Raw genomic sequence first — 13,918 nt, forward strand, 5'->3', positions numbered from 1 at the left:
GGACTAGCATTTAACAGCCCTTTAGCGTTACAGCCTCCCTGCCTGGCCACCTCTCCCACTGCCCCCGACTCTTGATCCACGCCAAGGGGTGCACCGGACTCAAGCAGGCCCCTTCCCATTCTAGGGGTTGGGACTCATAGTCAGAGATCTCACTTTGTTGGTCCTTCCTGGTGCTGTTTGGACCCAGCCAACTGACCCCTCAGTCCCATCCGCAGCACACAGGGTCTGCGCAGCTGGTCACCTGCTCGCCTCCTCGCCCCCAGTTCTACAGCAGTGGGACCTTAATGTCACCACGGGGGCCTGCTGCCACCACGCCCCTCACTCCAAGGGGTAGACATCCCAGTGTGCCTGGTGCTTATGGGGAAATGCCAGGGAAGGCTGTACAAGGGAGGGAGGGAGTGAGCTGGCTGGCTGGCTCCCTAAGGGATAAGAAGTGGGTGTACGCCATTTAGCAGCCTCCTGAAAACATGAGAGGAGGAGAGGATAGCTGGCAACTCACCAAACGAGGCCATCTGGACTCCCTCCCGAAAGGCACTGAAGGTAGGGTACAGAAGCAGAGGGGAGCCCACAAGCAGAGGGGAGCCCAGGGTGTTCCCTGTATAGGCTCACAGATCTTAAGCCTAGGCCAACAAACTTGGCCATGCTGCTGTCCCATGCCATGTGACTGCCAGCCCGGAGGGGACGGTGCAGCAGCTGGCACATCTCACGAGGCACACGTTCCTGCTCCCTTAACGCCTTAAGTATGGAGGGTAGATTGTGGCTCCCTGTGTATTCACACACACACCTCCTACAAGACAAGCTCTCATGCCACAGGTGCGAGAACTTTCTCCTTCTCTACCAGCCACGGGCAATTTGACTGTAATTTTACTTCTCTGAAGGAGGCTGGTTGCGCTGGGCAAAGCTGCTTCAAACTTGCATAGCACCTGTGCAACTCACCCGGGCATCTTTGCAGACCTCCTCATAGACTGTGTGGAGGGAGGTGGTTTCAAAGTCCAGCAGGTTTGTAGAAACCTGGGCAATATTCTCCTCATCCAAGTACCAGCCCATGCCTTGGACCTTCTTCAAACGCCCCGGCTGCAAAGAACAACACACTTCAGAGTTGTGGTGGCTGACAAGCCAACTCAACCCTGGGAATAAGTCTGTGAGAGAGAAAGCATTCTGCAGATGAGGGGAACTGACTGATACACAACTGGAGGCCACTAGCCCACATATTTGGGTTTGCTGATGACCCAGAAGTAACAGCAGCCAGATATTGTACTATAAAGGAAGAAGAGTCCCTACTGATAACGGATAAAGTTGCCTTCATATTTACTTGTACAGATTTAATGGTGTGGGACTGTGACCCTTACCAACTCTCCTCTAGTTATTTGTTCTGCTCCATAGGTTTGCATGGGGCCTTGCATACTAATAGAAATGGCAGGTCCCTGCTCTAAGGAACTTACAGGCTAAAGACGGTGTGCACAGATAAGAACCTAACAACATAAGAACGGCCATAGTGGGTCAGACCAAAGGTCCATCTAGCCCAGTATTCTGTCTTCTGACAGTGGCCAATACCAGGTGCCCCAGAGAGAATGAACAAAACAGGTAATTATCAAGTGATCCATCCCCTGTCACCCATTCCCACCTTCTGGCAAACAGAGGCTAGGGACACCATCCATGTCCATCCTAGCTAATAGCCATTGATGGACCTAACCTCCATGAACTTATCTAGTTCTTTTTTGAATTCTGTTATAGTCTTGGCTTTCACAACATCCTCTGGCAAAGAGTTCCACAGATTAACAGTGTGTTGTATGAAAAAATGCTTCCTTTTGTTTTTTTTAAATCTGTTCTGTATTAATTTCATTCGGTGACCCCTAGTTCTTGTGTTATGAGATGGAGTAAATAACACTTCCTTATTTACTTTCTCCACACCAGTCATGATTTTATAGACCTCTGTCATCTCCCCTAGTAGTCTCTTTTCCAAGCTGAAAAGTCCCAGTCTTATTAATCTCTCCTCAGATGACAGTGTCAAGGTTCCTCCCCCACTCTGAACTCTAGGGTACAGATGTGGGGACCTGCATGAAAAACCTCCTAAGCTTATCTTTACCAGCTTAGGTCAAAACTTCCCCAAGGTACAAAATATTCCACCCGTTGTCCTTGGACTGGCCGCTACCACCACCAAACTAATACTGGTTACTGGGGAAGAGCTGTTTGGACGCGTCCTTCCCCCCAAAATACTTCCCAAAACCTTACACCCCACTTCCTGGACAAGGTTTGGTAAAAAGCCTCACCAATTTGCCTAGGTGACTACAGACCCAGACCCTTGGATCTTAAGAACAATGAACAATCCTCCCAACACTTGCACCCCCCCTTTCCTGGGAAATGTTGGATAAAAAGCCTCACCAATTTGCATAGGTGACCACAGACCCAAACCCTTGGATCTGAGAACAATGAAAAAATATTCAGTTTTTTACAAGAAGACTTTTAATAAAAAATAGAAGTAAATAGAAATAAAGAAATCCCCCCTGTGAAATCAGGATGGTAGATATCTTACAGGGTAATTAGATTCAAAAACATAGAGAACCCCTCTAGGCAAAACCTTAAGTTACAAAAAAGATACACAGACAGAAATAGTTATTCTATTCAGCACAATTCTTTTCTCAGCCATTTAAAGAAATCATAATCTAACACACACCTAGCTAGATTACTTACTAAAAGTTCTAAGACTCCATTCCTGGTCTATCCCCGGCAAAGACCCAGCATACAGACAGACACAGACCCTTTGTTTCTCTCCCTCCTCCCAGCTTTTGAAAGTATCTTGTCTCCTCATTGGTCATTTTGGTCAGGTGCCAGCGAGGTTACCTTTAGCTTCTTAACCCTTTACAGGTGAGAGGAGCTTTCCCCTGGCCAGGAGGGATTTCAAAGGGGTTTACCCTTCCCTTTATATTTATGACACGCCCCCCAAATCTCAGCTAGGGTGAAACACTGGCTGGGATTTCTTCCTGGAGCTCTAGGAAAAACAGAGTTAATAAGACACATGCATCTCTAAATATACTAACAAGTACATAAAGACTAACAATATTTTCCACATCTCAAGGACGATTTTAACCAGTTGATTCTGGGAAACTTTCACGGGAGAGTGCATCAGCCACTTTGTTAGAAGCTCCTGAGATGTGTCGGATGTCGAAATCAAAATCTTGGAGAGCTAAACTCCACCGAAGAAGTTTTTTGTTAGTTTCTTTGACGGTGTGAAGCCACTTCAGTGCAGCATGGTCGGTTTGCAGGTGGAAACGCCGTCCCCAAACATATGGGCGTAGCTTTTCCAGAGCATAGACAATGACGTAACATTCTTTTTCAGTGACTGACCAGTTGCTTTCCCTCTCAGACAGTTTTTTTGCTGAGAAACACTACAGGGTGGAATTCTTGATCAGGTCCTTTCTGCATTAAAACTGCTCCCACACCACGCTCGGACGCATCTGTGGTTACTAGGAACGGTTTGTCAAAGTCTGGGGCCCTTAGTACAGGGTCAGACATGAGTGTCGCTTTAAGCTTGTTAAAGGCCTTCTGACACTTTCCGGTCCACTGAACAGCATTTGGCTGTTTCTTTTTGGTTAGGTCTGTCAGTGGGGCAGCGATTTGGCTGTAGTGCGGTACAAATCATCTGAAATAACCGGCCAAGCCTAAGAAGGATTGAACCTGTTTCTTTGACTTTGGGACAGGCCACTTTTGGATAGCATCCACTTTGGCCTGTAGGGGGCTGATAGTTCCTTGACCCACCTGGTGTCCAAGGTAAGTCACTCTGTTTAGGCCTATTTGACACTTCTTAGCCTTAACAGTTAGTCCTGCCTCCCTTATGCGCTCAAGGACTTTTTGTAGATGTTCCAGGTGGTCTGCCCAGGAATCCGAAAATATGGCCACGTCGTCAAGGTAGGCGACTGCATATTCTCCTAATCCCGCTAGGAGACCATCTACAAGTCTTTGGAAAGTGGCGGGTGCATTTCGCAGCCCGAAAGGGAGTACATTAAATTCATACAGCCCGAGATGTGTGATGAAGGCTGACCTTTCCTTGGCAGATTCATCTAGCGGTACCTGCCAGTACCCCTTGGTTAAGTCCAACGTAGAGATGAACTGGGCCCGTCCCAGTTTCTCTAATAGTTCATCTGTGCGTGGCATTGGATAGTTGTCTGGGCGAGTTACAGCATTTAGCTTACGGTAGTCCACGCAAAAACGTATTTCCCCATCTGGTTTGGGAACTAGAACCCTGGAGATGCCCATGCACTTTCAGAGGGGCGGATTACACCCATCTGTAACATATCCTGGATCTCCCGTTCTATAGCAGTTTTAGCTTGAGGAGACACCCGGTAAGGGTGGACCCTAATTGGGTGAGCATTACCTGTGTCAATGGAGTGGTATGCCCGTTCAGTCAGGCCTGGGGTGGCTGAGAACGTTGGCGCGTAGCTAGTGCACAGCTCCTGGATCTGCTGTCGCTGCATACGCCCAAGGGTCATGGAGAGGTTCACCTCTTCCACACCACCAACACATTTCCCTTCGTAGTAGACACCTTCGGGCCACTCAGCGTCGTCTCCTCCCTGGGCTGTAAACTGACAAACCTTTAATTCTCTGGAATAAAAGGGCTTTAGAGAATTAATATGGTACACCTTAGGCTTTCGGTTGGAGGTGGGGAATGCTATGAGATAATTAACAGCTCCTAGGCGCTCCTGGACCGTGAATGGCCCTTCCCACGATGCTTCCATTTTATGGGCCTGGAGCGCCTTTAAGACCATGACCTGGTCTCCTACTTTGAAGGAACGCTCTCTGGCTTGTTTATCATACCAGGCTTTTTGCTCTTTTTGAGCATCCTGTAAGTTTTCTCTAGCAAGGGCTAAAGAGGTTCGGAGGGTGTTTTGTAGGTTGGTTACAAAGTCCAGAATGTTAGTTCCTGGAGAAGGTGTAAATCCCTCCCATTGCTGCTTCACCAACTGCAATGGCCCCTTAACCTCACGGCCATATACAAGTTCAAATGGGGAAAACCCTAAACTGGGATGTGGTACAGCTCTGTAGGCAAAGAGCAACTGCTGCAACACTAGGTCCCAATCATTGGAGTGCTCATTTACGAATTTACGTATCATGGCCCCCAAAGTTCCATTAAACTTCTCCACCATGCCATTTGTTTGATGGTGGTAAGGAGTGGCAACCAAGTGATTTACCCCATGAGCTTCCCAAAGGTTTTTCATAGTTCCTGCCAGGAAATTAGTCCCTGCATCTGTGAGGATGTCGGAGGGCCAACCTACCCTGGCAAAAATGTCTGCTAGTGCCTGGCACACACTTTTAGCCCTGGTGTTGCTTAGAGCTACTGCTTCTGGCCATCGGGTGGCAAAATCCATGAAAGTCAGTATGTACTGCTTTCCTCTGGGTGTCTTTTTCAGAAAAGGACCCAGAATATCCACAGCTACTCGCTGAAATGGAACTTCAATGATGGGGAGTGGCTGGAGAGGGGCTTTGACCTGGTCTTGGGGTTTTCCCACTCTTTGGCACACCTCACAAGACTGGACATAGGTAGAAACATCCTTGCCCATTCCCTCCCAGTGGAATGACCCCCCCAAACGGTCTTTGGTCCTGTTCACCCCAGCATGGCCACTAGGGTGATCGTGGGCTAAGCTCAAGAGCTTGGCCCGGTATTTAGTTGGAACTACCAACCGTCTCTGAGGATGCCAGTCTTCCTGGTGTCCACCAGAAAGAGTTTCCTTGTATAAAAGTCCTCTTTCTACAACAAACCTGGATCGATTAGAAGAGCTGAGAGGCGGTGGGGTGCTCCGTGCCGCCGTCCAAGCTCTTTGGAGGCTTTCATCTGCTTCCTGTTCGGTCTGGAACTGTTCCCTTGATGCTGGAGACATCAGTCCCTCATTGGATTGTGGACCTAGGCTTGGTCCCTCTGGAAGCGATATAGGGAATGGAGCTGTTTCTGTTGACTGTGAACTGCTCTCCGCTGAGACTCTATGTTGGGATTCAGTCTCTGGCTGAGCCTCTTGTGTAGGGTTATCGGCTGCTGCCAGTTCAGGTTCGGTGGGGCCCTCTGGTGTTGAGGTTGCAAGTACTGGATTCAGTGCTGACACGGGGTCTGGTGTTGGTTGTTCGGCTGGTTCCGGTTCTGGGACTGGTTCCGTCTGGGTCTCTGGGACTGGATCCACTACTGCTGTTGCAGACATTGGCCTGGGGTCCGGGTCCATCACCTCTGACCGGGTCCTGATAGAAGTTTCCGGAACAGAGCTAGGCCTCACGGCTTGTTTAGCCTGGCTGCGGGTGACCGTTCCCACCCTCTTGGCCTGCTTCACATGCTTGGCCAAGTCTTCCCCCAACAGCATGGGGATGGGATAATCATCATAGACTGCAAAAGTCCACATTCCTGACCAGCCCTTGTACTGGACAGGCAACTTGGCTGTAGGCAAATTGAAAGAGTTGGACTTGAAGGGTTGAATCGTCACTTGGATCTCTGGGTTGATTAAATTGGGGTCCACTAAGGAAGCATGGATAGCTGACACTTGTGCTCTGGTGTCCCTCCACACGGTGACCTTCTTCCCGCCCACACTCACAGTTTCCCTCCGGTCCAAGGGTATCTGGGAGGTATCTGGGCCTGTGGACCTCTGGTGTGATTCCGGTGCAATGAACTGTAATCTGTTGGGGTTCTTGGGGCAGTTGGCCTTTACATGTCCCAGCTCGTTACATTTAAAACTTTGTCCAGCTGACGGGTCACTGGGGCGAGGAGGGTTGCTGGAGAACGGGGTGGTGGGATGATAAGGGGTCTGGAGGGTTCTTTGGGAGGTAGGTGGGGCTTTGGGCGGCCCCCGGTAATAGGGTGTGGTCTGGGGTGGTCCCTTCTGGTCTCCGCTCCAACTGCGACCAGTTTTCTTCTTCTCTGCCACCTCCACCCATCTGGCTCCAATCTCTCCTGCCTCGATTACAGTTTTGGGTTTCCCATCTAGGATGTATCTTTCTATTTCCTCAGGAACACCCTCTAAGAATTGTTCCATTTGCATTAGGAAGGGCAAATTTACTGGAGAGTCAACACTTGCTCCTGATATCCAGGCATCCCAATGTTTCACAATGTGGTAGGCATGTCGGGTAAATGACATGTCTGGTTTCCACCTTAGGGCTCTGAACCTCCGACGAGACTGCTCGGGTGTTATCCCCATTCTGACTCTCGCCTTGGATTTAAACAGTTCATACTTGTTCATGTGTTCTTTAGGCATTTCAGCTGCCACCTCAGCTAAGGGTCCACTGAGCTGCGGCCTCAGCTCTACCATGTATTGGTCAGTAGAGATGTTGTACCCAAGGCAGGCCCTTTCGAAGTTTTCTAAGAAGGCCTCAGTATCATCGCCTGCCTTGTAGGTGGGGAACTTTCTGGGATGGGAAGTGGTACTTGGAGAAGGATTGCTAGGGTTTGTTGGGATATTCCGCTGAGCCTTTATCTTCTCCACCTCCTCCACATGCTTCCTCTCTTTTTCCTTCTCCTCCAGTTCTTTGGCCCTTGCTTCCATTTCTTTGTCCCTTGCTTCCATTTTCAGCCGCATGAGTTCTATCTGTCTTTCATGTTCCCTTTGTTTTTCCGCAGCCTGAAATCTGGCTAATTCCAGCTTTTGTCGAGCTGTGGATTTTGTCATTCTAACCTCTCTGTTTTTAACTAACTTTACACCCAAGGTTTAGAAATAAACAAACAAAACTTGGCTGTAAAATTTTGCTGTGCTGGAATAGAATACCTATTCTCTGATAGTGATTGTCAGCCTACAGAAAAAGACAATTCCCTTGTCTCTGCTCTGGGCCCAAATCAAAGCAAAAATCCTCCAACTACTTGGAAACCTGCTTACCAGCAGCCCAAAGGAAAAAAAAAATTCCTTTTCAAACCTGTGCTCCTTGTAAAACAAAAAAATCAAAATCCTAAAAAAAAAACCCTGCTACTTTTGTCTCCAGGCAAATGGGTAGAACACACACCCCCTATTTACTTTTAGGAAGAAAAGAAAAAAAAACCTCTGGGTTGGAAGACTGTGAATTTCCCTGCAGGAGTTAAGTACCCTGCCTCCAGGCAAAGAAAACCTGCAATTCACAAAGATAATCCCCTTTTGTCTCTGCTTGGCCACAAAGCAGAGAAAAAAAAGCTGCTTTCAGTTTCAGCTGCTTTCTGGACTTCCTTTCCAAAGGAAAAAAAAATTTCCTTTTTAAAATCTGTATTTCTAGTTCAAAAAATCTCAACTGGATCTCAAAATGATTTCAGGTTAATCCCACCACTATGCCACCATGTCAAGGTTCCTCCCCCACTCTGAACTCTAGGGTACAGATGTGGGGACCTGCATGAAAAACCTCCTAAGCTTATCTTTACCAGCTTAGGTCAAAACTTCCCCAAGGTACAAAATTTTCCACCCGTTGTCCTTGGACTGGCCGCTACCACCACCAAACTAATACTGGTTACTGGGGAAGAGCTGTTTGGACGCGTCCTTCCCCCCAAAATACTTCCCAAAACCTTACACCCCACTTCCTGGACAAGGTTTGGTAAAAAGCCTCACCAATTTGCCTAGGTGACTACAGACCCAGACCCTTGGATCTTAAGAACAATGAACAATCCTCCCAACACTTGCACCCCCCCTTTCCTGGGAAATGTTGGATAAAAAGCCTCACCAATTTGCATAGGTGACCACAGACCCAAACCCTTGGATCTGAGAACAATGAAAAAGTATTCAGTTTTTTACAAGAAGACTTTTAATAAAAAATAGAAGTAAATAGAAATAAAGAAATCCCCCCTGTGAAATCAGGATGGTAGATATCTTACAGGGTAATTAGATTCAAAAACATAGAGAACCCCTCTAGGCAAAACCTTAAGTTACAAAAAAGATACACAGACAGAAATAGTTATTCTATTCAGCACAATTCTGTTCTCAGCCATTTAAAGAAATCATAATCTAACACATACCTAGCTAGATTACTTACTAAAAGTTCTAAGACTCCATTCCTGGTCTATCCCCGGCAAAGACCCAGCATACAGACAGACACAGACCCTTTGTTTCTCTCCCTCCTCCCAGCTTTTGAAAGTATCTTGTCTCCTCATTGGTCATTTTGGTCAGGTGCCAGCGAGGTTACCTTTAGCTTCTTAACCCTTTACAGGTGAGAGGAGCTTTCCCCTGGCCAGGAGGGATTTCAAAAGGGTTTACCCTTCCTTTTATATTTATGACAGACAGCTATTCCATACCCTAATCATTTTTGTTGCCCTTTTCTGAAACTTTTCCAGTTCCAATATATCTTTTTTGAGATGGGACGACCACATCTGCACGCAGTATTCAAGATGTGGAAGTAGCATGGATTTATATAGAGGCAATATGATATTTTATGTCTTATTATCTATCCCTTTCTTAATGAGTCTCAACATTCTGTTCACTTTTTTGACTGCCACTGCACATTGAGTGGTTGTTTTCAGAGAACTATCCACAATGACTCCAAGATCTCTCTTTTGAGTGGTAACAGCTAATTTAGACCTCATCATTTTATAGCTATAGTTGGGATTATGTTTTCCAATGTGCATTACTTTGCACTAATCAACATTGAATTTCATCTGCCATTTTGTTGCCCAGTCACCCAGTTTTGTGAGATCCTTTTGTAGCTGTTCGCAGTCTGCCTGGGACTTAACTATCTTGAGCAGTTTTGTATGATCTGCAAATTTTGCCACTCACTGTTTACCCCTTTTTCCAGATCATTTATGAATATGTTGAATAGCACTGGGCCCAGTACAGACTCCTGGGGGACACCACTATTTATCTCTCTTCATTCTGAAAACTGACCTTTATTCCTACCCTTTGTTTCCTATTTTTAACCTGTTACCAATCCATGAGAGCACCTTCCCTCTTATTCCGTGGCAGCTTACTTTGCTTAAGAGCCTTTGGTGAGAGACCTTGTCACAGGCTTTCTGAAAATCTAAGTTCACTATATCCACTGGATCCTCCTTTGTCCACATGCTTGTTGACCCCCTCAAAGAATTCTAGTAGATTGGTGAGGCATGATTTCCCTTTACAAAACCCATGTTGACTCTCCCCCAACAAATTATGTTCATCTATGTGTCTGAAAATTTTCTTTACTATCGTTTCAACCAGTTTGTCCGGTACTGAAATCAGGCTTATCGGCCTGAAATTGCCGGGATCATCTCTGGAGCCCTTTTTTAAAAATTGGTGTCACATTAGCTATCCTCCAGTCATTTGGTACAGAAGCAGATTTAAATGATAGGTTACAGAAGACAGTGAGTAGTCCTGCAATTTCACATTTGAGTTCCTTCAGAACTCTTGGGTGAATACCATCTGGTCCTGGTGACTTATTGCTGTTTAGTTTATCAACTTGGTCCAAAAGCTCCTCTAATGACACCTCAATGTGGGACAGTTCCTCAGATTTGTCACCTAAAAAGAATGGCTTAGGTTTGGGAATCTCCCTCATATCCTCAGCTGTGAAGACGGATGCAAAGAATTCATTTAGTTTCTCTGCAATGGCCTTATCGTCCTTGAGTGCTCCTTTAGCATCTCCATCGTCCAGTGCCCCTGTCATAAATAGAAAGGGAAGGGTAAACCCCTTTAAAATTCCTCCTGGCCAGAGGAAAAATCCTCTCACCTGTAAAGGGTTAAGAAGCTAAAGGTAACCTCGCTGGCACCTGACCAAAATGACCAATGAGGAGACAAGATACTTTCAAAAGCTGGGAGGAGGGAGAAAAACAAAGGGTCTGGGTCTGCCTGTATGCTGCTTTTGCCGGGGACAGAACAGGAATGGAGTCTTAGAACTTTTAGTAAGTAATCTAGCTAGGTATGTGTTAGATTATGATTTCTTTAAATGGCTGAGAAAAGAACTGTGCTGAATAGAATGACTATTCCTGTCCGTGTGTCTTTTTTGTAACTTAAGGTTTTGCCTAGAGGGATTCTGTATGTTTTGAATCTAATTACCCTGTAAGGTATCTACCATCCTGATTTTACAGAGGTGATTCCTTTACTTCTATTAAAAGTCTTCTTGTAAGAAAACTGAATGCTTTTTCATTGTTCTAAGATCCAAGGGTTTGGGTCTGTGGTCACCTATGCAAATTGGTGAGGATTTTTACCAAACCTTCCCCAGGAAGTGGGGTGCAAGGGTTGGGAGGAAAGACGTGTCCAAACTACGTTTTCCCAGTAAACCCAGTTAAAGTTTGGTGGTGGCAGTGGAAATTCCAAGGGAAAGGGTAAAATTAATTTGTACCTTGGGGAAGTTTTAACCTAAGCTAGTAAAAGTAAGCTTAGGAGGTTTTCATGCACGTCCCCACATCTGTACCCTAGAGTTCAGAGTGGGGAAGGAACCTTGACAGCCCCACTGGTTGTTTAACAGGCTTCCTGCTTCTCATTTACTTACAAAAAAATTTGCTCTTACTTTTTGAGTCTTTAGCTAGCTGTTCTTCAAATTATTTTTTGGCCTTCCTTATTATATTTTTACACCTAACTTGCCAGAGTTTTTTCTCCTTTCTATTTTCCTCACTAGGCTTTAACTTCTACTTTTTAAAGGATGCCATTTTGCTTCTCACTGCTTCTTTTACTTTGTTGTTTAGTCACGGTGGCACTTTTTTGTTCTCTTACTGTGTTTTTTAATTTGGGGTATACATTTAAGTTGAGCCTCTGTTATGGTGTCTTTAAAAATTTTCCACGCAGCTTACAGGGATTTCACTTTTTTCGCTGAATCTTTTACTTTCTGTTTAACTAACTTCCTCATTTTTGTGGTCCCCCTTTCTGAAATTAAATGCTACTGTGGTGAGATGCTGTGGTATTTTCTCTGCCACAGGGATATTAAATTTAATTATATCATAGTCACTATTACCAAGCAGTCCAGCTATATTCACCTCTTGGACCAGATCCTGTGCTCTCTTAGGACTAAATCAAGAATTGCCTCTCCCCTTGTGGGTTCTAACTAGCTCTTCCAAGAAGCAGTCATTTAAGATGTCAAGAAACTTTATCTCTGCAGCCCCTCCTGAGGTGATATGTACCCAGTCAATATGGGGATAGTTGAGTCCAGCCTCCCATTGCTCAGCCCCAGAAACCCACCCTCAGTCTCCTTCCAGATGGATCCCTCTAATCGCCTGCTCAGATACACTCCCATCCTGTGGAGCACTAGATTCCCACTGTCAGACCAGGGAGTCCATCCTGAAATCTCTCCTGTCTGTGAGCTCACTTTGGCAAGCCCCTCCTGCTGCTCTCAGGCTGTTGGATCACATGAGAGTTGGATCACATGGATCACAAGGCAGTTCTATAAAGTCCAAAGTATCTCTGGGTGCTGGCGAGAGACATAAGCAGCTTCCCTTCTCTCCCAGATACAGTAGATGGACCCTCAGACAAGGCTCTGGGATGGCCCTGGGGGATGACTCAACTGACACACTTAGAACATGGGATACTCCCACCTACAAAGTTTGATGAAACAACAGACACCGCCCCAGTGGGAACCCAAGCACACGCCTGCTGCGACATCATGCCTGCCCTAAGCCAGAGAGCACCATCACATACTATAAATGGGTAGATATGTCAAGGAATATAGGAACCAGCTTACATTAATCAGAGCCTCATATGCTCTTCACATCAAAGGTCAAAAAAGCCAATGTTGCTACAACAAAGGTTGCATTTACCCAGCTACTCTGATCTAAGGATCCTAAATTCCTCCTCCCCGAGAACCATAATTCAGCAGTATGAAAATAGCTGAGAGGGGTAGTAAACCTGTACAAGCCCAGTTTGTAATTTTTGTAGTGATCAATTCAGGTGTAGCCTGTAACACAAACTGGCACCAGTCTCCCTTACTTTGGGACAGCAAAGATGGACAACTCAAATCTGAAGCACTGTGGAACTAGGAGTGGGTGGGAGAGGGATTTATTCATTTTTTTATTTTTGAGCCAACGCTCTAGTTATCCAGTGCCCTCTCCCAGGGAAGCCTCATTATTCTGAATAAGGAACTTAATGGGCTTACCTGGTCCTTTGCACGGCCCTGCTCCCGGATGTTGAGAGCAATCCGATGCGCCAGCTCCTTTGTGCACAGGAGGTTGATGTTGTACGCAACGAGGAATGTGCGTGCACCAGTGACTGTAGCTCCCCATCTTGGAACAAAGGATGCAGAGCCAAAATCAGGAACCCACTCGGCCTTTGTGAGCTTAGAAGAGAGCAAACGAAAGGAACAAAATCCATTGAAAAGGAACTCCTCATCGTTTAAGGTCAGCCGGGTTTATTTGTCACTCCAGAGAGCTGATTGCAAGAGTTAATTCAGAGTTCATAGACCGTCCAGCCAGAAATGGCCATTAAGATCTCTAATCTAGCGTTCTGTGTAATGCGGGCTGGAGAACCTCGGCCCATCATTCTGGCAGGAAGCTCAGGAACCTGTGGCTGAGCTAGAGCCGATCTTTTCGAGAACATCCAGTCCTGATTTACAATTCCCGCTCTTGGGAATCAGCACAGGAGACATGGTGCATTCCTCACTCAGAGCTATTCCACGCCCAGCCGCCAGTATTGTGGGTCAGTGTGTGTGTGCTCCACTCGAGCCAAGAGCCCCGATCTTAGCCCAAGGCCAAACAACGTGTGGCTCAAACAAATGACTGGGGTGGAGAGGAATGACAAGGTCACAATGGACCCACCATGCTGAGCACAGTCCGCAGCAGCCTCAGTGCAGCACACCGGTTGCCTGGCCAAAAGAACATGTTCTGGCTGCACAGAAAGCATCTGGGAAATTCCAGAACAACTCAGAAGTGCTCCCTCTTCTCCCCAAGAGCCAGCACAACCAGCTTCATTAACCTTTCCTCAAATTTCTCCCGATGCCCCCTCTTGGCTGACACCAAACAAGAGACATTTCAGCCCCTACGGGAGACTCTGAGAAACTATTAGGAAATGAAAACAGGAGCTCACAGAGCTGCCACGTTCTGCACAGC

At 46.4% G+C, this 13,918-nt stretch overlaps 1 protein-coding gene across 1 annotated transcript in view; it reads right to left on the bottom strand.

Moving 5' to 3' along the window:
• FTCD (formimidoyltransferase cyclodeaminase) overlaps nt 1-13,918 on the bottom strand; it is a 48,688-nt gene that overhangs the window by 12,657 nt on the left and 22,113 nt on the right. The window contains exons 5-6 of the mRNA XM_077830135.1: nt 12,970-13,149; nt 937-1,074 (exon numbers count right to left, since the gene is read on the bottom strand). Coding sequence (XP_077686261.1) covers nt 937-1,074; nt 12,970-13,149 — 318 coding nt within the window. The remainder of the gene's footprint in view (nt 1-936; nt 1,075-12,969; nt 13,150-13,918) is intronic.

Source organism: Eretmochelys imbricata, chromosome 11 (assembly GCF_965152235.1).
Source record: "Eretmochelys imbricata isolate rEreImb1 chromosome 11, rEreImb1.hap1, whole genome shotgun sequence".
Classification (NCBI taxonomy): domain Eukaryota; kingdom Metazoa; phylum Chordata; order Testudines; family Cheloniidae; genus Eretmochelys; species Eretmochelys imbricata.